The sequence below is a fragment of the Psittacula echo genome (assembly GCF_963264785.1).
Source record: "Psittacula echo genome assembly, chromosome: 1".
NCBI classification, from domain to species: domain Eukaryota; kingdom Metazoa; phylum Chordata; class Aves; order Psittaciformes; family Psittacidae; genus Psittacula; species Psittacula echo.
The window spans coordinates 160,432,748-160,457,045 of record NC_137735.1 but is presented as its reverse complement, the minus strand read 5'-3'; the positions used below and the strand labels follow the sequence as shown (position 1 = coordinate 160,457,045).

The 24,298-nt window shown below is 39.7% G+C and overlaps 1 protein-coding gene across 1 annotated transcript in view; it reads right to left on the bottom strand.

The window, feature by feature from the left end:
• CFTR (CF transmembrane conductance regulator) overlaps nt 1-24,298 on the bottom strand; it is a gene marked incomplete at both ends in the record, with an annotated part of 90,697 nt that overhangs the window by 43,283 nt on the left and 23,116 nt on the right. The window contains 7 exons of the mRNA XM_080627934.1: nt 1,986-2,080; nt 13,891-14,082; nt 16,340-16,522; nt 17,028-17,120; nt 18,642-18,888; nt 22,912-23,037; nt 23,510-23,673. Coding sequence (XP_080484060.1) covers nt 1,986-2,080; nt 13,891-14,082; nt 16,340-16,522; nt 17,028-17,120; nt 18,642-18,888; nt 22,912-23,037; nt 23,510-23,673 — 1,100 coding nt within the window. The remainder of the gene's footprint in view (nt 1-1,985; nt 2,081-13,890; nt 14,083-16,339; nt 16,523-17,027; nt 17,121-18,641; nt 18,889-22,911; nt 23,038-23,509; nt 23,674-24,298) is intronic.

Here is a 24,298-nt window from a genome sequence, read left to right as displayed (position 1 = left end):
AATTTTGACAGCTGCATTTCGGTACTTTTTAAAGTACTCTAGAATGAGTTTTAAAATCATTATGTTAACCAACGTAAGAATATTTAACCACCAGGAAAAAAAGCCCTCAATAATAGTATATTATGTTCATGAGCCAAGCAACTTTATTGCAAAATCCTCTGTCACAATGGATTTCACTGACCATACATTATGATGTAGTGGCTGCACAACAACAAAAGTTCATACCGTTCTTGGCATTTTTATCAGCAAAAAGTTTGCATTTGTTTTTTCCTGGAATAATGGTAGCACTCAAAGTGTTGCTATAATTGGTATGTTGGGCTTAGTAGCTATACATGACCGCCTTTAGGGTACCAGGCCAGTGAGGCAGCTCAAAGCCAGGGCAGGGGCTGTTTTTTTTCCCTTGATCTTTTCTTTCCCCCTGTTATAGCTGTAAGGCATTGACAAAGCTCTGTAAGAAAGATGGACTTAGGCAATCTCTATCAGCTTCTCATGATGGCTGGTTGACGGCACTTCCAGCTGGAAGTCTCATTTCACGTGACTCTGCACAGAGTACAGAAGAAATGTGCATGAAGACAGTCCAAGCAGATAAAATCCAGTTTATGAGCAGTTCAGATGGGGCCGTAATCCTAAATTTTCTCCTCCAGCTTTCTTAGAACTTTATCTGCAGCCCACACCTCAACCACCTGCACACCTTGCAGCATGCTGAGCTTAGACTGGAGCCCACACAAAACGTAAAGCAGATACAGCCACTGACTTTGGGACATTTAATTGTTTTTTTAATAATAATTATGTAGCTGACAATAAATGTACTATATCAGTTATGTGACCCTCCAGTAAATGAACTGTGACTATCTGAAAAGTGACAGATGTGATTATCCACAGAATCTGGGAAATATTTCCTTAAATGTTGAATTTTAAATGAAAATCTAAGTGGGTTTTAGAATCATAGAACAGTTAGGGTTGGAAAGGACCTTAAGATCATCAAGTTCCAAGCCCCATGCCATGGGCAGGGACACCTCACAACTAAACCATGTCACCCAAGGCTCTGTCCAGCCTGGCCTTGAACACTGTCAGGGTTGGTTGGGGTTTTTCGCTCTGAAAGCTTTGCCAGCTCCTCCCATTCTTTCTTACCACAGAAATCAGAACCATCTATATGTCTCTTCCCTCTCCCAAATTTGCTAGAAAGATCCACACTAAAAGCCTCTCTGTGTTAATGAACCCATCTTTTAGCCTCACACGGACATGCGCATCTTTCACGGGTTGCCAGTGTGGATCATCATAATGTGATTTAACTTCTACCCAGAGTTTCTGAGCATGGGAACCACCACAATTTGTACTTGGCACAGAAACAAATGGGGCCATTTACATATCAGAGCTGTCATTACTGAACCTCTGACGACAGCTAAGTGATCCCACTGAAACACATTGCAAATTTGTTAGGCAAACACCTATGTTATTGTTCTGTAGACCTTCAAAATTACTAATGTGGGAAGGTCAAACAGACAAGGCAAGATCGTTATTCATAGGTACTGGCTAGCCATTGCTTTCCTAACCATTCTATGATTCTATGACTCCATCTTGTTTTTTTTTTCCAGCAGAAAAACCAAAACTATTAGCAATATTTTTTGAAACATTTAATTTTTTCATCTGGAATCTTTTGTACTGGTTTCTTTGGCACTTAGAAAGCTACACTTCCAGGACTGTATCTCCATAGACATTTTGCATCAGGGAAATAAAGATTTATCTTCAGCTAAGCCACAGCATGCATCTAACATCAAACTTTCAAAATTCAATAAAGAAATATGCAGGTGTATCACAAACACAGTTGCTTAGCAAAACTCAGATATCTGAGAGTAAACTGAAGTTCTTGATATACCTGGTGGATGTTTATTTAGCAGGACCTGGTCCACATATATTTAAGTGCTCAGTCGTAATAATTTCCTTATACAAGAAACAGTACATTACTTAGAGAGTAAAATACTCACCTTGCTAGCGAGATTCGTGCTCGCTGGCCTCCACTCAGAATGATTCCACCTTCACCCAGCACTGTATAATCTTTGTCTGGGAACTTGGAAATATCCTGTTAACATTTTTTTAAAGAATTAGACATGTATTTTCCATATCCAAGAAACTCAAGTTACAGACTGGATAGAAGCACAGTGCACAACAGTGTACAGACAGGTTAGACAGAAGTGGTAAAAAAAAACCTCCCACGGAGGTTTATTTCTTTAAGCTGTTTATGTAATCAGAAATGGTGATAAAAGAAAACGTGTAATTCTACTACAGAGAGCAATCACAAGCTGCATGATCTCAAGAATAAATATTTGTCTTGATTGCTAGATCTCTATAAAAGCAGGGAATGTACCTTCATACAATATCAATCCAAGATGTTAACTGGTTGAGTTTCCTGTCAAGTAACAATGGCAAATACATTTGCCACTGAAGCTAGAAAGAGCAAGAAGCTAACTCTGGATCTGAGCTCTTCAGAGCCCAGAGAAATTAATACTTCAGGTATGTTCATTAAAAAAGGCTTGAACAAAATTCCTAGCCAGGAATGCTCAAAGTTTGCAAAAGGTTTGGGAGCCAAGTTCCACTGCTTGGGCTGTATGTTACTTACAACTCATGATCATGCTAAAAATGAATCTTTAGCCAGTGAAAAAAAAAAAAATGGAAAATACCACTTCCTTCTCATGTGAGACAGAGAAAGGAGTAAAGGACATCCTTGTGCCCCACTGGCAGAGGTAGCCAGAAATTTTCTTGAGGGGAGTATTTAGCACCAAAACTGAAGCTCCTTGCAAACCACAATAATTCATGGAAGTTGGGATGTGGAAAATGGCTTGTGTGCCTGAAGGCTGTCTAGTTTTAATACTCCTACAGTTGCTCTACATTCTGCCTTCAAGTCTTCCCTGGCCTACGCCTTTAAGCTACTGCAGTGACACCACTCTAACTGTGGTAGATTCAGGGCACTCCTAGAAATACGGGCTGATGACCTCTCTGTGCCCCAGGGCACCAAGGCTTCCAGCAGGTGTGACTTCAAGGTAGTTTACCATGTGCAAAGCTGGGAGCCCTGAGCATCCTAGAAGCTCCCAGTGCCTGTGCTCCCCATTCGGCAGCCCAGGAATGCTGCTCTTGCTGCCTATGCACATCCTCCCGCTCCAAAGACATGGATCCCCCATAGTCAAGGAAGCTGTCAAAGGCATCTGATACCAGAGAAAATCAGCTCCAGCATTGTCATGCCTTACAAAGATTTTCCTTTTAGTGCAACTTCTGGAGGAAAAAAAGTGGTACGCAAAATCCCCCGGAAAGTGAGCTGCTGGGAGTAGGCTTTGGGGAATGGTGTGGAAAAGGCAGCCTGATTTGTGGTCTCTCTTCCCCCAGGCAGTCGAGGGACGTACAGGAACTCTGCTGCCTGCATGCACTTCATAGCACCCACAGAAACCCTACGACATCTGGGAAAAACACCAGAAGACATGTGAAGCACTTCCAGTGCAATCCAGCCTTCGGATTGTAAATTGAACTGCTCTCTAGAAGTTTGCATTTCGTACGAAGTCGGATATAATCCAGTTTTGACCACCCTTGCTGTGATGTTGATGGTTAATCACTCTGTTGGGCAGCCTTTTGGCAATCCAAGCCTCTGAGGTTTTGCAGAGTAAATAAATAAATAAAACTCCTTCCAGATAAATGTTTCCTTCTTCCTCCCCTGTAAATTGCCCTGACCTCAGGAACAGAGTGAACAATGCTGTTCACCCCTGGATCAGTGACAGACAAAAGGTCCAGCCACTCAAGGATTAGAAATTGACTGCCTGGTCTTTCAGGAAATGGGAGATTCTCCCATCTCTTTAATTTGATAATAGCGTTTACTTCCTGACTTAGAGGATTCTGACCTTAAAATCAAGATGCTCTTATGCATGGAAAATCTATTGCAGGTGATTTTTAAATCCTTCTCATGTTAACTAGTTATTTCCCTCTTGTAAAAGGAGAGCCACACAAGCAAATCCCTGTTACTCACAGAACAGCTCAGGTATTGGAAGAAAGAGGGATGTGATAAACAATGCCAGCAAGATTTTCACAAGAGAATTTTCTAACAAAGTCATTGTGCTATAATAGGTCATGAAATATTTAGAAAGAACGTGCAAAATTCTAGCACAAAAGCTTTTCTGGCATCTATTTGAGACAACCTGCTCAGATACCTGTGGTTTCACGACGCATGCAGGAGCCATGTTATTCATCTGTTACTTTGACATTTACCCAGTGCCTTCACCTGAACAGTGGGATTTGCATGGTTAAGTATCAAGGTATCTAAGCTGATTTCCACTGTTTCCCATTTCTTCCAGTACTGCTGCTGCCTGTAATGGTGCTGGTGCCACTGCTGTTTCCTGATTCTGCTTCTTTCAGAAAAGCCCAAGTGAAGAACTGGGCCCAGTGTGTCCTGCCCTGCAAACAGGGTAAAATCCTAGCCCTGCTGAAATTAATGCCAGGGCTCCTATTGTTTTAAATGGTGGTGGTATTTCGTCAGATATATTTCTTTGCAGGTGCGCCAACATGGAATTTTAATCAGACTTCTAATGAGTTCCCCTTCTGCTCTCTTCTACCCTTCACCTCAGGATAATATATGGCATGGAACAGACAAAGAACTTTTCAGGCTGTAATCATCATAATTAAAAAAATGTTTAGTAATTTCTTTCAAAGGCGTAAACAGAGTGATGAAGTTCAATAGACACACAATGCTATTTGTTGGAACATGCATTACCTATTGTAAAAAAGTACATAGGGCTGGTCCAAATACATCCTTGCTGTCATTTTATGCAGGAAGCGAAATCAAGCCAGGGACAAAACCCATGTAATGATGCTGAACGGCACAAAACCCAGCACATTAATGAAGTAGCTGCTGGATTTTCTTTAACATTTCTATTTCTAAATGCTTAAATTGAGAAACCTATTGGTAAATATTCAGAGAAGAAACCCCCCACAGTTCTCACAAACATTAACTACTTTTGTGGGTGCTTCTAATACCAGGAGCTAACAAATCTCAAGTTGCACACCCAAGGAGAAAGCACCCCTTTTAACATCTCTTTGAGATTTTAACAGTGTAAATGTCATATTCATCTACCTCAGCAGCAAAGGGATGACTGTTATAATACCTTTATGCTTTGTATGGAAGAAAACAGCCATGTGGGTTTAAGGTAATATCTCTTTCCAGGGTGAAGAGGAAATACAGTCTGGTTATAAAAAAAAAAGGAAACTTCAAAATGTACTTCACACTCCAAGTCTTTTTTGTAGAGATTGTTTGTTAACAAAATAATTTGATAAATCATTAGCAACAATTAGGATAATAAAGCATGATAAGAAATAATTTTCTAAGAAACATGCCTGTCAGCAAACAGTTGCTTTATATATCCAAGGCTATTCAAACTACTCAAGCAGTTCTAATGATAGAACATATATATTTTACTTATGAGGCTCCTCTTCCTTAAATATGTCCTTAATGGTGTAGCCTTTGATCTTCGCTCTCCTGCCTTCCCTCCCCTACCTTCCCTCCAAAAAGATTAAACAATCCTGAAACTAAATGGAACAGAGCAGCAGTCTTGACTCTCTCCATTTCATCTTCACTGACCTTTTCCCTGTTTCAATTCTGTTTTTTCTACAGTCCCACTTTCTTTACCATCTCTATCCCCTTGCCTTTCTTCATTGTCATTAACATTCCCCATGTTTATTTTCTTAGTTCCCAGAAAAATCTCCCCATTCACATTGCTACCTCCTTTCTCAGCTACCAAAGTACTCCCTTTCTCATCTTCTTTCTCTCTTTGCTTTAAAGAAGCTGCCTCTGTACGTACTTTGCAATTCCTCTTCTGTAGGATGGACTACTTGCAATAAATTAGAAGAAAAAACAATTAATCCTTTATTGTATAAAATGCCGAGTAAAGCTCAATAGAAGTTAAACAGAAGCAGCGCCAAGGGTTTCAAGCGGCAGCTGCAATACTCTTACACTCTATTTGATAATTTTTGTCTTTAGTTACAAGATGAAAATTTACTGTTACCTGCTTTGACACTAACATACGAACATAATTATTGCTGCACTTCCAAGCCATCACATCCAATTCTAATATACCAATGAGGAGAAAGAGAACTGAAACAAACCTCCAGCTTTCAATTCAGTGATCGCTAAAAATCTTTAGATAAAGAATTTGAAACTCCATTTTGTAGAAAGTGTAACTTTCAATTTCTCCTGATTTTCAGAAAAAAAACCCCAAAACTTGGAAGTAAGACAGATATAAACTACACTGCAAAATTTCAAGCTTTCAAGTTCTGAAATCGAAGCTTGTGCTTCAGACTTACACCTGTGAGGGAACATTTCTATTAATTTTTAAAAGATGAAGAATTTTCAGTATTTTTTTATATGATGGCTTTTAGGTAACCAGCTTGAACATATCTGAGTCCTCACTTTTGTGGGCCAGAAGCCAGAAAACCAGATCTCTTTAAGGTATTTCAAATCAGAAATTACTTTTAAAAATTTTACTTTATTTAGGAAAGTCTCCTCTCTCTGCCTGTGATTCCTGAGGCTGAGGCTTTTTTTAGATGTCAGCTGAACCATTTATGAAGGATTCATGACCCAAAAGCATACGCTTTGTTTTTGTAAGAGTTTGTGACCTTGAGCAGAGTTTCAGGCTCACCCAAACCTCACATGAATGCTGGCAAAACTTGCTTTATCTATGGTGAAACATTCTCGTGGAAGAGATTTCTGAAACATGAAGTAGTCAGTATGCTGTGTGTGGGTAGATTAAACACAGGGTAAGGGAATTAAATACAATTCCAGAAGTGACACAGAAGGTAGGACAACATCCAAGGTAATCGGTCCAGAGCCCTGTACCTAAGACAGAGAAAGGGGTGGGGAGAATTGTCTTGACTGAAACAGGTTTTTAACTAAATGATATCAAAACAGAACATTGCAGAGGGGCTCTGTTAAACACATTTACTTGACTATTGATAAACTTCTTGAAATTAGTGTATTTGGGAGTTTGAGTCCACTTTCTTCTCTAATCGAGATGCTCCACTGCTATAGAGAAACTGTGCTGGCTTATTTACTTCTAGTTCCCCAGGGAACTCACTGTGTCAGCAGTTTCACTGCTGACCTGACCATGATTTTGAGCCACAGACAAGAATTTCAGTTAGAGGAGTCTGCTCATGCCACTGGATCATACCAGTGCAAGGTGGAAAAAGTATAAAGGGCTTTTGGGTCCACGTGTCTGAGATGCAGTGGCTGTAGTGAGAGACTTGAAATATTATGTGGACTTTTGCCTGCAAGAGGCATTTATGCTATTTTAGCTGTTTACATTAGGATGAGATGAACTTCACCTTGACATGCCTGCTGCTCTCCTCAGTTAAGAGAGGCCAAGTAACTTTCTCTCACGTAGTTTACACTGTAGACATGCACATGATTAGGTAACCAAGCTACCTCTTAACTATCCTCTTGGAGAGAATTGCCTACTAAAGAGCACTCAGTTCCAGACTTGAACCCTTATTATTCTCCTCTTCTGCACACTTTGTAATCTGCAGTTCGTAATCTCTTGTTAACAACAGGCACAAAATCAGGGCATGAAGTATTTCATTCACAGACATCATAACCTCTCAACTCCTACTGATTTAGTTATCTGCAAAAAAACATCGCCCAACCAACCAACCAACCAAAATCAGACAACTCCCAAGCCAGCACAGATAAAAAAGGGTAGAGCAGTACAGTGGGATGAAAGGATATGTGTTCTTATTTCAGGGCATCCTTGACATTGCAGTAAACACATTGAATATGTAGGAACACAAACCAGGGCTTGGCATATTGACTCTTTCTCTCTCTAACTATTTTCTCTATAACTTAAGTTCTTTGATAGAAATGAATCTCCTGCACTCCCTGTAAAACCACCTCAAGAAAACATAGGATCTGGCCCAAAATTTCTTTAGTACTATTATATGATGTGATTTCACATAGAAACACTTCCTCTATTTGCATGCCATGTTAAACATTATATTTACGAGCAGCTGGTGGCTCTCAAATCAGAACATGTGTTTACTTTAAGAGTGGTAATCTCTTAAGGGTAGTTTGCCATTATACATTTATGGCCCCTTAGGTAACTATTGAAGGATCAAATGAACTAACAAGGTGGAAAAATATCTATCTTACATTGCAAAAAGTTAAAAACGGAAGTCATGGAAGTATGGCTTCAAAACTGATGAAGAAATAAATCAAATAGGATAGGATAGGATACGATATGATGCTTGCTGATTTTTTTTAATGGAATAACTATAACAGACCTGCTTCTGCAGTCTTGACTGGAGGAATGCATTTTCTCCGGATGGTTTTGTTCAATGCTAACAGCATTTAGACACAGTTTCAACTGCCCAAAGGTTTTGCCTTTTTAACTTAGTAAGTGCTAAAACCAAGCAAAAATCTCACACCCTGTGTATAGTAGGCTATTAATACTGATCTGGCACTGTGAAATTCTGAAAATCAAGCCACATTCCTTTGTCATTTTTAATTAGATCAGTAATAAGGATTTTGCAAGCCCAACTGGCTACTCCTACAAATGCCCATTTCTATTCTTGTTATCCCTTTCATGACATTAATACAATCCTTCACTCTCCAGGGAAGTTACACCTGTGGAATTACTTCAAATTTAGTATCAGGTTTCCACAGACATATAAACTCATCCAGTTCACATCTCCCTATGGCTTCTGCTATTGAGCAATGAGAATAAAAATCAATCAATTATGTGAATTTTTTTTGGTGTTCTATTTGTTCATACTTGGTCCTTAATTTAAAGTGACAGGCAAAAGTTCACCTTCTCTTGCTAATTGATTTTTATCATGAATGTGATGAAAAGTACTTGATAAAAAGGGTAAAACACGTTGTCAAAAACAACCACAAAAAGAAGGTAGCATAAGCTACCAATTACACAGAATCACAGAATCCCAAGGGTTGGAAGGGACCTCAAAAGATCATCTAGTCCAACCCCCCTGCAAGAGCAGGGTAACCTAGAGTACATCACACAGGAACTTGTCCAGCCGGGCCTTGAATATCTCCAACGTAGGAGACTCCACAACCCCCCTGGGCAACCTGTTCCAGTGCTCTGTCACTCTCACAGTAAAGAAGTTTTTCCTGATGTTCACATGGGATCTCTTACGCTCCAGTTTACACCCATTACCCCTTGTCCTGTCACTGGACATCACTGAGAAAAGCCTAGCTCCATCATCCTGACACTCACCCTTTACATATTTGTAAACATTGATGAGGTCACCCCTCAGTCTCCTCCAAGCTAAAGAGACCCAGCTCCCTCAGCCTCTCCTCATAAGGGAGATGTTCCACTCCCTTAATCATCTTTGTGGCTCTGCGCTGGACTCTTTCAAGCAATTCCCTGTCCTTCTTGAACTGAGGGGCCCAGAACTGGACACAATATTCCAGATGCGGCCTCACCAAGGCAGAGTAGAGGGGGAGGAGAACCTCTCTTGACCTACTGACCACACCCTTTCTACTGCACCCTAGGATGCCATTGGCCTTCTTGGCCACCAGGGCACATTGCTGGCTCATGGTCATCCTCCCATCCACCAGGACCCCCAGGTCCCTTTCCCCTTCACTACTTTCCAGCAGGTCAACCCCCAACCTGTACTGGTACATGGGGTTGTTCTTCCCCAGATGCAAGACTCTACACTTGCCCTTGTTGAATTTCATCAAGTCTTACTTTTTTATTACCTTTAAGCTTGCCTATGGGGACTGTGTATAGCAAATGAGTTCAGAGCCTGTGCCAATGACACCTTGGCTTCTATCACAGCATTTCAATATAAGATTTTAAAGGTAATACATCTGTGGTAATACCTGCATACTCAAAATTAAACCCATTCAAACAATTTATTTCGAAAAAGATTCTGGATAAAGGACAAATGGTAAGGACTACTGATCAATGCTGAAATGGTTTGATCTAGAAGTTGAAAGCCTTCACCTCCATAAGTGCTAAATGGGATCTTCATTTTAGAAGACATGTTAAATTAGGTGCTCACCCTGCTTGCTTGGTAAAACACTCACTATTTCCGGAGGAAAGGAAAAAGGAGAAGGCAGCAGTGGAAAAGGAACAAGCAGCCCTTTTTCTATGCTTTTTTGTAAAACTTTTACCACTATAATGTTTCACAGAATGTATCATGTCATTGAAATGTACCGGCCTTCCCTTGAGCTCATCATCACACAAGAATAAGGGCAGTGTCTATGCATCACTTATATCTCACTGCAGCCATATTTAGTTTGTGATGGGTTTTCAGAAATAATTTTTGCTAGTAAGGCTGTTTCTATTGGATATCAAGAACGTCAAAGTAGCTTTTAATCACAGTCCCTTTATCTCAACTCCAAAGCAGTTTCCCTTTTCTTCTATTACCCTCTACTGCTCTTAACCTCTGCCCATTTCCAAATTCCAGTAACTAGAACAACATTGTAAAACATGATTTTACCTCCCATGATGCCCTACTTATCCCAAAAGGAAAAATTTCACAGAATCATAGAATAGTTTGGGTTGGAAGGGACCTTCAAAGGTCACCTAACCCAAACCCCCTGCAATGAGCAGCGACATCTTGAACTAGATCAGGTTGCCCAGAACCATATCCAGCCTCGCCTTGAAAGTATATAATCAAGAAATGGAATTATAATTAGATTCTGAATAATTTTACATAAATACAGCAGGCTATACTACCACAAAGATACACATGTAAGCTGTACAACCAACCAGCCATTGGAGTAATCTCTTCAGAGAAGTGGTGGACACCCCACTGCTGGGTGTCCTAGCTGAGACACCCAACTAGGTGTCCCACGGTTGCTGGGATATCTAGTATAGGTCATGCTTTGCTAAGAAAGGTTGGATCCTTGAGGTCCTTTCCAACCTAGTAATCAATGAAGTTTAAGAAGGACCTTAGGCATGCTTTTACTGATACACATAGAGATGTATTTGAGAACCCTTCTCATGCTTCTTCAGTATCATATGCCTACATAGTAACTTCCTCCAATAGTGACAAGCAGTAGTACTTAGTCCTGACAAACTTCCCTCACTGAACCTTTGACACATAACTGTCTTCCATTGTGGATCCTTTCAACAACTCAGATCTCATACACTTGTACAGGGTTGCACTGTGGTGTCCCTTAACCTTGGTATCCCCTTGTGCCACAGAAAGCTACAGAGCAGAGCTGTGAGGACCAAGGACCATGAATTAAACCTATGGCATGATACTGCTGCTGCAAGCATGCCATCAAGTGGGACTACGCCTTGAAGAGCCCATATAAGAACTAAATTCAGCAACAGACCTATGTTCAGGTGGAATATATAACTAGTGGAATATATACCACACACCAAGCTGTGTGGTTCGGTTGATACGCTGGAGGGAAGGGATGCCATCCAGAGGGACCTCGACATGCTTGTAGAGGTGGGCTGATGCCAACCTTATGAAGTTTAACCATGCCAAGTGCAAGGTCCTACACCTGGGTCGGAGCAATCCCAGGCACAGCTACAGGTTGGGTGGAGAAGAGATTCAGAGCAGCCCTGCAGAGAAGGACTTGGGGGTGTTGGTCAATGAAAAAATGAACATGAGCCGGCTTCAGTGTGCGCTCGCAGCCCAGAAAGCCAACTGTATCCTGGGCTGCATCAAGAGGAGCGTGACCAGCAGGTCGAAGGAGGTGATCCTGCCTCTCTACTCTGCTCTCGTGAGACCTCACTTGGAGCATTGTGTGCAGTTCTGGTGTCCTCAACATAAAAAGGACATGGAACTGTTGGAACAAGTCCAGAGGAGGGCCACGAGGATGATCAGGGGGCTGGAGCACCTCCCGTATGAAGAGAGGCTGAGAAAGTTGGGTCTGTTCAGCCTGGAGAAGAGAAGGCTGCGTGGAGACCTCATAGCAGCCTTTCAGTGTCTGAAGGGGGCCTACAAGGATGCTGGGGATGGACTCTTCATCAGGGACTGTAGTGACAGGACAAGGGGTAACGGGTTCAAACTTAAACAGGGGAAGTTTAGATTGGATCTAAGGAAGAAGCTCTTTACTGAGAGGGTGGTGAGGTACTGCAATGGGTTGCCCAGGGAGGTTGTAAATGCTCCATCCTTGGCGGTGTTCAAGGCCAGGTTAGATGAGGCCTTGTGTGGCATGGTTTAGTGTGAGGTGTCCCTGCCCATGGCAGGGGGTTGGAACTTGATGATCTTAAGGTCCTTTCCAACCCTAACTATTCTATGATTCTATATAACTAATATCTAGGAAAGTTGCAGGGAAGGGGGCAAAGTGAACTCCCTTAGGCAAAAACCTTCTGGTAACTCTCCTTTCTGAAGAATGAGGACATACACAACCCCAATCCACCAAAGCACTAACCCTTGTCATAATAAACCCTTAAAAGGCCACACTGGTGAATAAACAGGGAATTAATACTGGAAATCCGTCCTTCAATCTGCTGTAGTAAGTCCTGTTCAGTAACTAAGATGTGAAAGCTAACAAGACTAGAAAGCATAATAATAGCAATAAGGTAATGCATTTGGCTTCCTTCCAGACCATTCTGCCTTCTTTTCAGGCAAGCCCAATTTATTCAGCTTCAGTGCAGAAGAAAACATCTTTATAAGTATCAAGCTTGATCTCAAATAATAAGCCCTGCTAGGAGGCGAAGTGTATCATTCCACACCAACATAGATCAAAGCTGGCTTGACTAAGCCTGTTTGGAGAACAAAGGAGACACAGCCTACTGAGACACCAAGCCATCCCACAAACACCAGGACACCAAGCCGTCTTGAACTGCTGAAGCCAGTTGTTTGAGAGCTTTGGCACTAATTACAACTTTTATGATGGGGGTTAAGGACGACTCTCTTCAGAAAGCCTGACACAGAAGTAGTTAATTCTCCTGTCTTCAGAAGCTTTCAAAGAAGATTTCCACCAAACCGCAATCAAAATACAAGCTGAAATGGCCATAAACATATAAGAAAAGATTAATTTACTGCTTAACTATAGCCTGCTCTGAGATAAAGCACAGTAACCTCATCTCATTTTTAAACAGACTTGCTATTGTTTTTCTGCTTAACTGGCACTAAAAGAAAATATGTTTTACTGTGCGACCTAAAGGCAGATCCTATTCAACACAGTTAAATATTTATTGTTTTCATCTACATGTTACACACAAAATGCCTGATCTTAAGGCACAGCAATAAGGGTGCAAAGGTCTGAAAAGCTGGCTCCTTTTGTATCTTACAGTGTGAAAAGGTATCTTTTCCTATCCTGGCAACATCAAACACACACATGGACATTTCCACGTCATTGTACTAATTGTGAACTACATGTCACATAAAGATCAATCCTGCACTAATTTCTAGTGTGAGAATTTTCAATGCTCACACGGAAAAGCCCAATTTTTGTCAAAATTTTCCTCTAAATAATGCAGGTTTCTGCCACAGAGTTCTAATTACCCCTGGGGCTATTTACGAATTGCAAAAGAAAAGATGAAAACAGGTTAATTTCGAATATTGTAAGGAAAAGTTTCTTTATGGAGAAGAATGTGAAAAAAGTTTTGTAGGAATACTTTTCACATCATTTCCTCAACGTTAATATGTTTACCCAGGTTTATAACTATCAAGGAAGACTGAGAAGGCAGACACCTTATAATATCTGAGCCAGTTTATTTAGCTCCTGTTGCATAAACTACCAGAACTGGCATGGTCAATCTATCTCCCAGAGAGCTGGCAACAGGTTTAGTTGCAATTCCAAAAATCTGGGATGCAAGGCTGAGTTCCTTAAATCTCAGAAATGTCTCGTTTACTTAAAGCTCCACCCTCTGACTTTTTCTTTGGGGTTTTTCACTTTGGTTGGGTCACAGGTATTAAGAGTCCTAGATGACTGACCTCTTCCAGTTGGCAAGCTTTGATGACACTCTTGTATCGGTATTCATCATAGGATACACCAAAAACTATGTTTTCTTTTATTGTTCCAGGCATGATCCAGGAGACTTGAGGTGAAAAGGATATCCTTCCACTGTGTTTAATTTTACCCTGTGAAGGCTCCAATTCTCCCATTATCAGCATCAGAAGAGAAGTCTGAAAATTCATTAACACTTGGTTAATAGATCTGTACAACCACAAGAAATGTTAAACAAAGTGAGAATCACTCTGCTAAGTTACTTAAATGGTACATTCGCCTTGTAAATTGTGTCCCTATAGGTACTGATGTAGTGCAGGCTGCAATTAGTGGAGATTTTCATGATATGTATGGTTCTGAAAGGCCTCTGAAGTGAGAGAAACTTCATTCAGTGAACAATAACAATTGTGTAATACCTAGAAAAAAAGGCATGCTGCTGCAAAAGTATGTTCTATTATATGTAATAATGTATTTTTTATTAACCTTCCAGTAATTTTACAAGGTAAAAATGTGAGACATATACAGACATAAGTTATTAGTATTTATGGAGAATATTATTTGATTTTTAATGTTATCAGTAGTTATTTTGTTTGTTCTTTGTACAAGACAATTAACATTTACAATTTTGCTAGTGTTCATAAGCCTTTTATCTGTATTGCCTTGAAAAATGCAATTTCTTCGTGTATGTCTATGCAATTACCCACAAACTACTCAGTGTGATCTGAATTTTCCTCTGTATCTTTTAACTCATTTACGTGAATACATGACCTAAGTGTATTTACTATTTCCCTTCATAAAAGAATTGATTGCAATTTCAGTACTGACATGTTATAATTTCAAAGTTAATCAGTAGCTTGTAGTAACCTTGTCACACATAACTGGCTACTAGATCAAAGAATAGAATTGAGAAATACAAGGAAAAATATGTTACAGAGCCATTACAGTGGTGTTCTTATCACTAATAAACAGTCAGCAAAGCTGGGACGTAACAGCCAAAGATCTAAATATCTGTCTAAGTCACAGTTTAATGCTGTCAAGCCCGAAGATCCTTTGACAAGTTATACAATATGCTGGGGGAGTCGCACAAGATTCTTTCCATTCATATCAGAATCTAACTTTTCCAAAACGCTGAGTAAGAAGTTTCTGATCTTGCAAAGGACAGACACTTAGTATGTGTTTAACACTGAACGTTAAACTATTGTATCTGATGCCATATAGCACAAATGGAAAAAAAAACCCAAACCAAAACCACCAAACCCAACCCTATCTGATACTGAAGCAGTATTAAAGAGCTGATGTCAGGCTTCGCACCCGTTATAGATAAAGTAAGTGTGCAGTCCGTCTCACAGGCCTGACAGTTCCTGGGATATACAGTAACAGCCTTAAGCAACACGAAGGAAGCCATAAACTAAGAGGATGCAAGGGAAGGAGGATTTTATTTTTTTGGGGGGGTGGGGGATCCTGTTTGGGGTTTTTAAAAGTCTTTCAGATAATATTGCAAGTCTTCTGTCTTTATTGCCTTGAAAAGTGCAAATCTGTTGGATGTATATACTCAAACTGCTCACTGTAACCTGAATTTTCCTCAATTTCCTAAGTAGCTGAATAAAGGAGATTTACATATGTCCTTCAGCATTTTCTAGTTGATATTTTTGTATTACAAGTATCACCTTTAGCAACATAACAAAACTGAGTTTTGGTGGTATCTTAGCAAAATATCAGTAACATAGCAAAACTAGTCTGTAAATTCAGAAGTATCAGAGTAAAATGCATCTCAACATATCAGCTTGAGGGCAACCTCATGTCCTGAGTCCCTTGCTCTTTCCTACTGGCATCATTAATGAAAAACAATATAGAAGCCTTGATCATACTGTATTGAAATTGATGGGTCCTTTACCATTGACTACAACAGAAGAAAGATTTTACTCCATGCAAGGAAATGAGAATGTGTTCACCAATAATTTGTTCAACCCAAAAAGTTGTCAAACACATAATGAACGTTTGTTTTGACTCTCACACCTCCTCAGAAAACGCAGTGATGACAGATTCATCTAATTACTTGTTTTTTGAAGTTAATAAGAGTATCACAGTTCAACTCATTTTATATTAATGAAGTTAATCAGACGTGTTATCTGCAAACTAAATGTATTGCTAATATTTTGGGATTCTAAAGTGATGACTAATCTAAACCACAACTTTTCCTGGGAAACCACCAGTTTCCACAGCACCTCCCCAAGGCTTCACATGGGACTCGGGGAGCCTGTCTGTGTGAAACACTGTGGGAATATACTTTTCATACATACAGCCATCATGTTTACAGTGAGCAGAGGACAGCAAGAATACACTAACAATACAGATATCATTACAGCTAACAACACAGTATTATGTCTTGAAATTATTAGGACTTTTGTTGAAAAAAAAAACCAGAAATAGAAATACCTTGCCTGCTCCAGTAGATCCAGAAACAGCTAATAACTGTCCCTTCTCAATCTTGAAATTTATATCCTGAAGAACAGGAGATGCATGAAGTGGAAAATTACTGAAGAAAAGATTGCTGTCAGTGCTAGGAACTTTGCTGTTGTTGTTTTCCTGGCTTGCTTTTACAAACAGCTCTCCAATTCCCTGCAACACAGGCAGATGTGTATTTGTATTTACATAAAAATAAATAAAACATATGCAGACATGTATATCATACTACATACTTAGGAAAACATATGAACTTACTTTTCTGATGTTACTTTGCCTATCTATACCACATTTATTATATTCTTAAATATATTTTTCTTTCATGGATTGGCTCCTAAATATGTGGACACAAACAGAATTTGCGTTTTATAGAACTACTTTCTGCTATTTATACATGCCACTGCCTGATTCTGTTCTCAGGCTGGTTTAAATCAGAAATAACTACTTATTACAGGCCTTAACACTTATTATAAGGTCTCTTCCAAAGTTTCTCAATCATAGATAATTTCATATTATATACTAATTACTTGCCATATATTCCTTGCCTGCTGATAGCTGAACCTAAGGTGAAGTTAAAATGAAGGAGCATAGGCTGCCATGGCAAATATCAGTGAAAAAAATACATTCTGTGTTTTTATTTAGTTTGGGTAAAAGTACTAACCTCATCCCAAAAAGCTGTTACTTTGTCCAGCTCAACCCCAGTGGTTGTTAGATTATACTCCAGGGCTTTATATTCCTTTTTCAGCAAGAAATCCTAGAAACACCATGAAAGCAGATGAGAGGAAACAGTAAGAAAGGACAGCTGTATAACACAAAGGAGTACATACTTGCCAACACTGAGCACAAAGATTTCTTACAGTGCTATTGCATTGTAGTGTCTTAGAGGGACGCATAAATATAGTTTATCAACATCTTTTGGATGCAGAAGGAAATGTTTTTGAAGCTACCAATTCTTTCACTGCTAGTCGAAACATAACCATAAAGCTATTTAGTTCTGATTTAGAAAGAATATCAAAACTTGGCATTTCCTTTGCTTTCAGGACTTGTATCAGGCAACATCACCCCCTCTGACCTTAATCATTTTCAAATAAGGCTTTTGTTTTGGAGTAGGATGTGGAAGGTTGCACACCGGTATCTTCCTACTCCGAAACTGCAAGACTTTAAAAGGGTTACAATGACTCTCTACCAACAAAACAAAACAAGGCAGATAATGATCCCGGCCAGTACAGCACTGAAGTAGTGTAATTTCAAGTAGCACAAGTCAGCAACTTGACACTTGTGTTACCTTCTGGGATAATGACAGAATACCTCCATTAACGCCTAGGGAATCTGAGAGCATACGGACTGCATAAATTGGGACCCAATAAGGCCTTCTAATGTTGAAAAGAAAAGTTTATGATTTGATTTCTCAAACTTTCTGCCCAGATGAAAATCATAAAAATCCAATACCTGCTTCTTATTTCTCCTAATATTTCTGATTAGGATCTTTAAATTCCATATTAGATATTTTTATTAAGCTAAAAATAATAAAATAGTATGTTTTACAAAAAAAAAAAAAAACAAACCCACAACTATTTGTTAATATATATTAAAAAAAAAAAAGCCCAAATTTCACCCTGAAATAGAATAAAAATTCTTTTCCTGAGGCGTGATTTCAAACCAGCAGATAAAATAGTGTTAATGAGAATTCACCCTGATTTGACTCTGTAAATAAGCCTCTCATCCTGGTATATGAGCAATTCATCTCAGTAGGTAAGGTAGGTAATAATTATTTGACTGGTACCTTAATTATGTTTACTACTCATAATGAATGAGATGCATATTTGCATAAGATGCACAATTTCCTGCTGTTCTTGCCACTAATCGCTAGGAAAACAGCAGATCTGTGACTGCAACTACTGGAAGCTGTGCTATATAAAACATTTCCTAATTTTACACTTCATTTTCTGAAGAAAAAACACCTCTTAAGAACCACAACTCATGAAATATTTTTTATTAAGTTCCTTATTCTGTAATGAGAAGAAATAAGTAAATGCCGCCGTTTCAAAAAAGGCAGCATGCAGGTAGCATGAGAGTCCTGTGGTTATGCTGCCTGGGGAACTATATAACAATATAAGATTTATAATGACATTTCATGGTGTGTAGTCAAAGCAACACATAGTATATTTGGAAAGTCTGTATAAATGCTGTGCGTTTTAGTTGATCAACTGACAAGATATCGTGCTGTGAAGAATTAGCTTACGTACTTGAGAAGATTTTAGTGTATATAACCTACCTGTATTTTGTTTATTGCTCCAATAGAGTCGTACCAGGTCTGTACAGACCCAGGAAACTGCCTGGTCACTGTCATTCGAAGAACAATGCAGAAGGAAATGGTGGTAAATATTTTTCGGAGAATAATTCCTTTAATCACAGCATATGGAAGCACAGCTAAAAACACCACAAAAAAGCCTGAAAAGAAGAAGGCTGAGCTGTTCAAATATCTCACATAAGCAGCTTTTCGGGTAAGCTTCAGTTCAGTTCTGTTAAAAAAAAACAAACACAAATAATTAGTACAGGATTCCACAGTTAACATCTTACAAATATTTTGGATGGACCTGTTTGTGAACAATTAACTCAAAAGCTCATTCATTCTTCTTATTTTCTAGCATTGCAGTTAAAAAGCAAGATTCCAAACAGTCTGTGGACCTAAACAATAATTAGGCTCCAATGTTCAGAGATGTCAAACATGCGTGGAGACCTCATAGCAGCCTTCCAGTATCCGAAGGGGGCCTACAAGGATGCTGGGGAGGGACTCTTCATCAGGGACTGTAGTGACAGGACAAGGGGTAACGGGTTCAAACTTAAACAGGGGAAGTTTAGATTGGATCTAAGGAAGAAATTCTTTACTGAAAGGGTGGTGAGGCACTGGAATGGGTTGCCCAGGGAGGTTGTGACTGCTCCATCCTTGGCGGTGTTCAAGGCCAGGTTGGATGAGGCCTTGGGTGGCATGGTTTAGTGTGGGGTGTCCCTGCCCATGGCAGGGGGGTTGGAACTGGATGATCTTAAGGTCCTTTCCAACCCTAACTATTCTATGATTCTATGATTCTATAAAATAATGACAATTTATAATTTGGATACCTCATAAACCACAAGCTTCTACAATTTTGAGCACAACCATCCTTAAGCATCTAATGCTGTGGTATCTGATATGTTCCCAGAAACATTACCCCATATTCATCCGGTCATGTAGCTATGTAATTCCCCTGGAAGTAACATACTTTGAGATGCTAGATTTGCTATACATGACTATAAAAAAAACTAAGAACAATCCACGGTCTGACTATAATTGTTTTTTGCAGACCACCCTGCTAACAGCTTCACCCATGAAGTAAGGTATCACTTAACCTCAGCTTGAAGAGGTGGAAGGCAGCGAGTCTGCTCTCCACCTTCCTTTTTCTGTAGAAGCTCAGACTTCAGAGTAGCTTACTGACTGCTGTAGAGACAGGAATGCAACTGGTGATTATCTTAGCTGCTTTCAAAATGTCTACGCATCTTACTGCAAGCTATTAAATCAAATGAGAACTAACCCAGGAAAGTAATTCATTTTCTGAGCTGATAGCCCTAACTCACAGTGCTGAACCTTTCTATTAACTGCTCTCATTTTGACCCTGTTCACATTCCCCAGGTGCCCCACAGCACAGCTTTGCCTGAACAAAGACACCACTGCTGCAGTGAAAGAGCAATTGCTCTGCTGCAAAGAGCAATTAACTGGGGCTAGAGATGCAGCTAGACCCCAGGGTGCCCATTCACTGGGTGAGTGCTCTAGCCACTGGGTTCACAGTCACACTGGTCCTGGTAATACCTGCTGATGCAAAGTTGAGCACCATAAACTCTATGTGTCTTCTGGTGTTGAACCAGTTTCTGCATGCAAAGTCCATCCAGGATTTTTGAGCTGTGAGGAACCCTCTTTCAGCCCCACACTATGCACGCATGAGAGTTCCACATGCATCTAGCACATTAGAAACTTTTGTCTGCCAAAGTGTTCCTAAAACTTGCTGACAGAAAATCTGAGCTCAGCCAGTTTTGGAGCAGAATGCCTAGCACTACTTGTTAAGAAGAAAGCAGACAAGCATGCAGGTCACCACTACAGCAGTAGCCACTGCACTGGAGAAAGGGCCTTGTAAGCCCCTCCAGAGCTTGTGTGAGACTGTGGGTGACAGCGCTGAACAAGGATAATAGGTATTTCTGCACTTGGTTCTTCTCCAGCCCCACACAAATGCCTGGGTAGAAGCTATCAAAAAGCCCCCCAGTGCTGAAGCACACAGCTGCCACTCCAAAGAGGGAGAATCAAAGCACTAACCCTTTTCAGTATGCTCCCAGTACCAGCCACAAGCTGACTGGCCCACAAAAGTTTTCCACAGGTAGGTCTGTCTGTGATACAGGCTTGAGAGCTCTGTAAATTAGGCATGTATTTGGGACAGGTCTTGCTGATGCAACACATCCATTTGGAGAAAAATGGAAGGGACACTATGAGCCTTGTGCATGTATAGAGCACAGTCCAGAGTATGCCTGTTTTTCAAGTGATGCTGCAGAAATCACTTCAGAAACATGAGTTTGAGATTCTTTATTTTATATAAAGTTGTATCTTCTGCTGACAAAGTATGACACTTCCAGCCTTGGACTTCACCTTCTCCAATGCTATGCTTACGGTTCAGGATAACAGCTAGGTGTGACCTTTTACTTCTCTGAATACATTGTATAGCCCATAGAAGTGCAGGTATGTATATTCAGACACCAGTTACAAACAGTTATTATCCGTATAGACTTAAGAGGACACACAGGAGACAGCCTATATTGGTGCCCCTGAAGTGTCACAGTTGCCCGGGGGAGTTACACTTGCAGGATGGCCAGCTCCATCTGGTAGCTCAGGTCTACCCAGTAAGGGCACAGGTCCATCTAGCTCATTAGCGTTGATTAAACTAGGTTGCACCAGAAAATGGCATTATGCAGAAGCACTTTGGTAATGGCTAAGTTATAATATATTACTGCCAAAATGCAATCATGGCTTCAAGCACAAGGCCTCATTTCCTACCAGCTTAACAAGGCAACTGACTGGGAGACCTTGCAAAGCTGGCTCAGCAAGCAAACTTCAACTGAAACTCTGGCATTCCTGGGTTGATCTGCTCTGGTGATGTCTTCACCAAGTGACCTGTTGGATCACTCAAAAAACTATGGTATTTTGGTGCAGAGAAGTAGAAGAGAGATACTTTCATCTTGTAATATTGCTAGCATCCTTATCTTTTAAAAATCCATGTATAAAGATAATAAAAACTGAATTCCAGCATTACAAAATGTGCTACAGATTACTGTAGAATATACAGATCATAAAATGACAGCTCTTTTTGCAGGTTCCCTTAACCACTTTGTGGACTAAAATTTTAAATTCATTTCTACAGGATTTGTTCACAAGATGTGGTCTCAGATTTTCTAAAAGCAATGCATGTTACTAAGTGACACCAGGCAAATCCTAACCCAGTCCCATCTTCGAGCTAGAAATCCCAGCATGGATTCAGACTGATTTTTCTCTGATCATTAAATCATTACAAATTTTAAGATCTTCCTTCTTCTACAGGTAAAGAACACTTCACTTTCCCTGGACTGTCTTTCAGAAAGCAGCTGAACAAGAAGGTGTTTGTGTAAAAATACAATTTCATCTCTTTTATTTACATGATAATATGAGACTTATATTTCTTCTATTTTCTTTTATTTTCCCAATCACACACCTGGCAGAGAATTTTAATTCTCTGTAAAGGACTAAACAAACACACAGGACAGCCTTAGAGAAGCATCATACATCAATCGATGTGTCACCTCTTCTCCCTTCCCTCAGGACTCCCTGGCAGTAACAAAGACCTCCTCATAGCTCTCAGCTAACTAGGTTAGCTCCTTTACTTCCTTTCTGTTTCAGGTCTGGTAGTTACAGTTCAACCTTGGTATTAATTGAAGAGATAAGCATTATACAAGGCTATCTACTGACAATAACAGCTAATGCAAATGTGCAGGATCAATAGATGAATCTGCACTGCTTTAATCCTCTCACAGATTGCATGCACCATTTAAAACCAGCTTTATTGCATTTCTCAGAAAACTGGCTGCAGAGGACTTGTACTGTTTCCTTCACCGCAGAATAGGAAGGTCTGTAAAGCCTTAGGTAACCACCACAAAAGGGCTTTTTATTGTAAGATGAAGCTGGGGTTGGCCAGAAACAAACACAGATGCCACAATTGTTTTACGTCCGCAAACTAATCACTGAAATATCATTATAACAAACGAGGAAGCAAACAAAACAAAAAAAAAATAATAAAAATCTCACCTCCATAGTGAACACGACGAATTGTGAAAAAACCCAGGCTGCAGTGTGGGAATTCACAGTTAGTTTATGGAGGATTAATGTTTATGTGCTTTCCTTCTTAACTAACAAGACCACAGATGATGTTCACAGCCACCTATTTTTTTTTTTTCCAAGCACGTAAAAAATTTGACTAACAAAGGAGAACACTTACTCACGGATACTTTCAATCATTTTTTCCATTGCATCTTCCCAACAATAGGCTTTAACTGATTGTATGTTTTCAATTATTTCTGAGGTGATGACAAGTCTCTCATTGATCTTTCCTGCTCTCTTATTCCTACAACGTAAAAAGGCAGTGAGTTAATCTTCATCTTTTTCATGCTGTATACTTAGTACATATCCCATTATATCTTACGGAAACACTTTCCCTATATGCCTATGCTTAAAATGTTCACTTTAACAGAATTATTATGAAGAATGTGAAAGGAATTATTAGATATCTAGTAATTGGTTTACTAAGGAGAAGACAAAAGCTCTAAAAAGAATAAATCAAGTCACTAACAAGGAGTTTTAATTCTACAAAGCATTATCACTATTTATTGCATGTTAGAGCTTTCATTTTGCTAAGTTTAGACAACTACAGCTAAATAAGTAAAGGCTTGTCAATGAATTTCCCGACACAGCAAACATTCCTTGGACTCCTCTTTTGTAACAATGGCATACTTAGAGACTTAATCAAGTGGTATAAACTTCTTAAACCAATGTGGTTCAGAAAAATATACTGAAATATTTTAAAACAGTCTCTTCACCTGTATTTCATCATCATTTGTCCCAGCCAGGCTTGGAAAAAGGCCACAACTATTAGAAAAGCAAGTCCAGAAAATGCAGAAGCTTCTAACATATCCCAGAGCAGTCCCATCAGCAGTGCCACTTGTAAAGGTGCAATCCATACAAAATGAGCTAGAGCAAGACCCTGTGGAAGCCACAGCAGAAAATAATACGAATACAAGTTACAGATGTGCCCTAAAAACTAGATGGGAAGGAAGAAGTCATTAAAGTGACACACTGAAAAATGTAACAAAGAATGGTACAAATATTTCCAGTAGTAAAACAAGTTTATAAAGGAAGATTTGTGATCCTGCACATAGCATTCTGGGTGTTGATTATGATGACAGTGCAGCAATATATACACATGCCCCACCTAAACTTTGATTTTTGTAAGGCAAAGTTCAGTCTGCAATTGTCTCTGAGCTATGCATATGCACAAGGAAAAATCCCAGCTTTGTAAAAGTAAACAGAATTTGCCGTCGATGCTGCCTTTTTCAACCACTGAACGATGAGAAAAATACACAGAAGAATCTTCTGAGAGTTATTTCATCTGATATAGGAGGCAAATATTACTTTGGTGAAGAGATGACTGTTGTGTGAACGCAACTAATCCAAAATAGATTGCTGCCCACTTCAGTCATATTCCTTCACACTGGGGAGATTTTGGACTGAATCCTGTGATCAGGCTGCAGAGGGGTCTGTGGTACTGCAGCTACACTGCTGTCCTAGCTTGTTCAGTGCTAGCTGACATTGCTCTATATAGGAATACG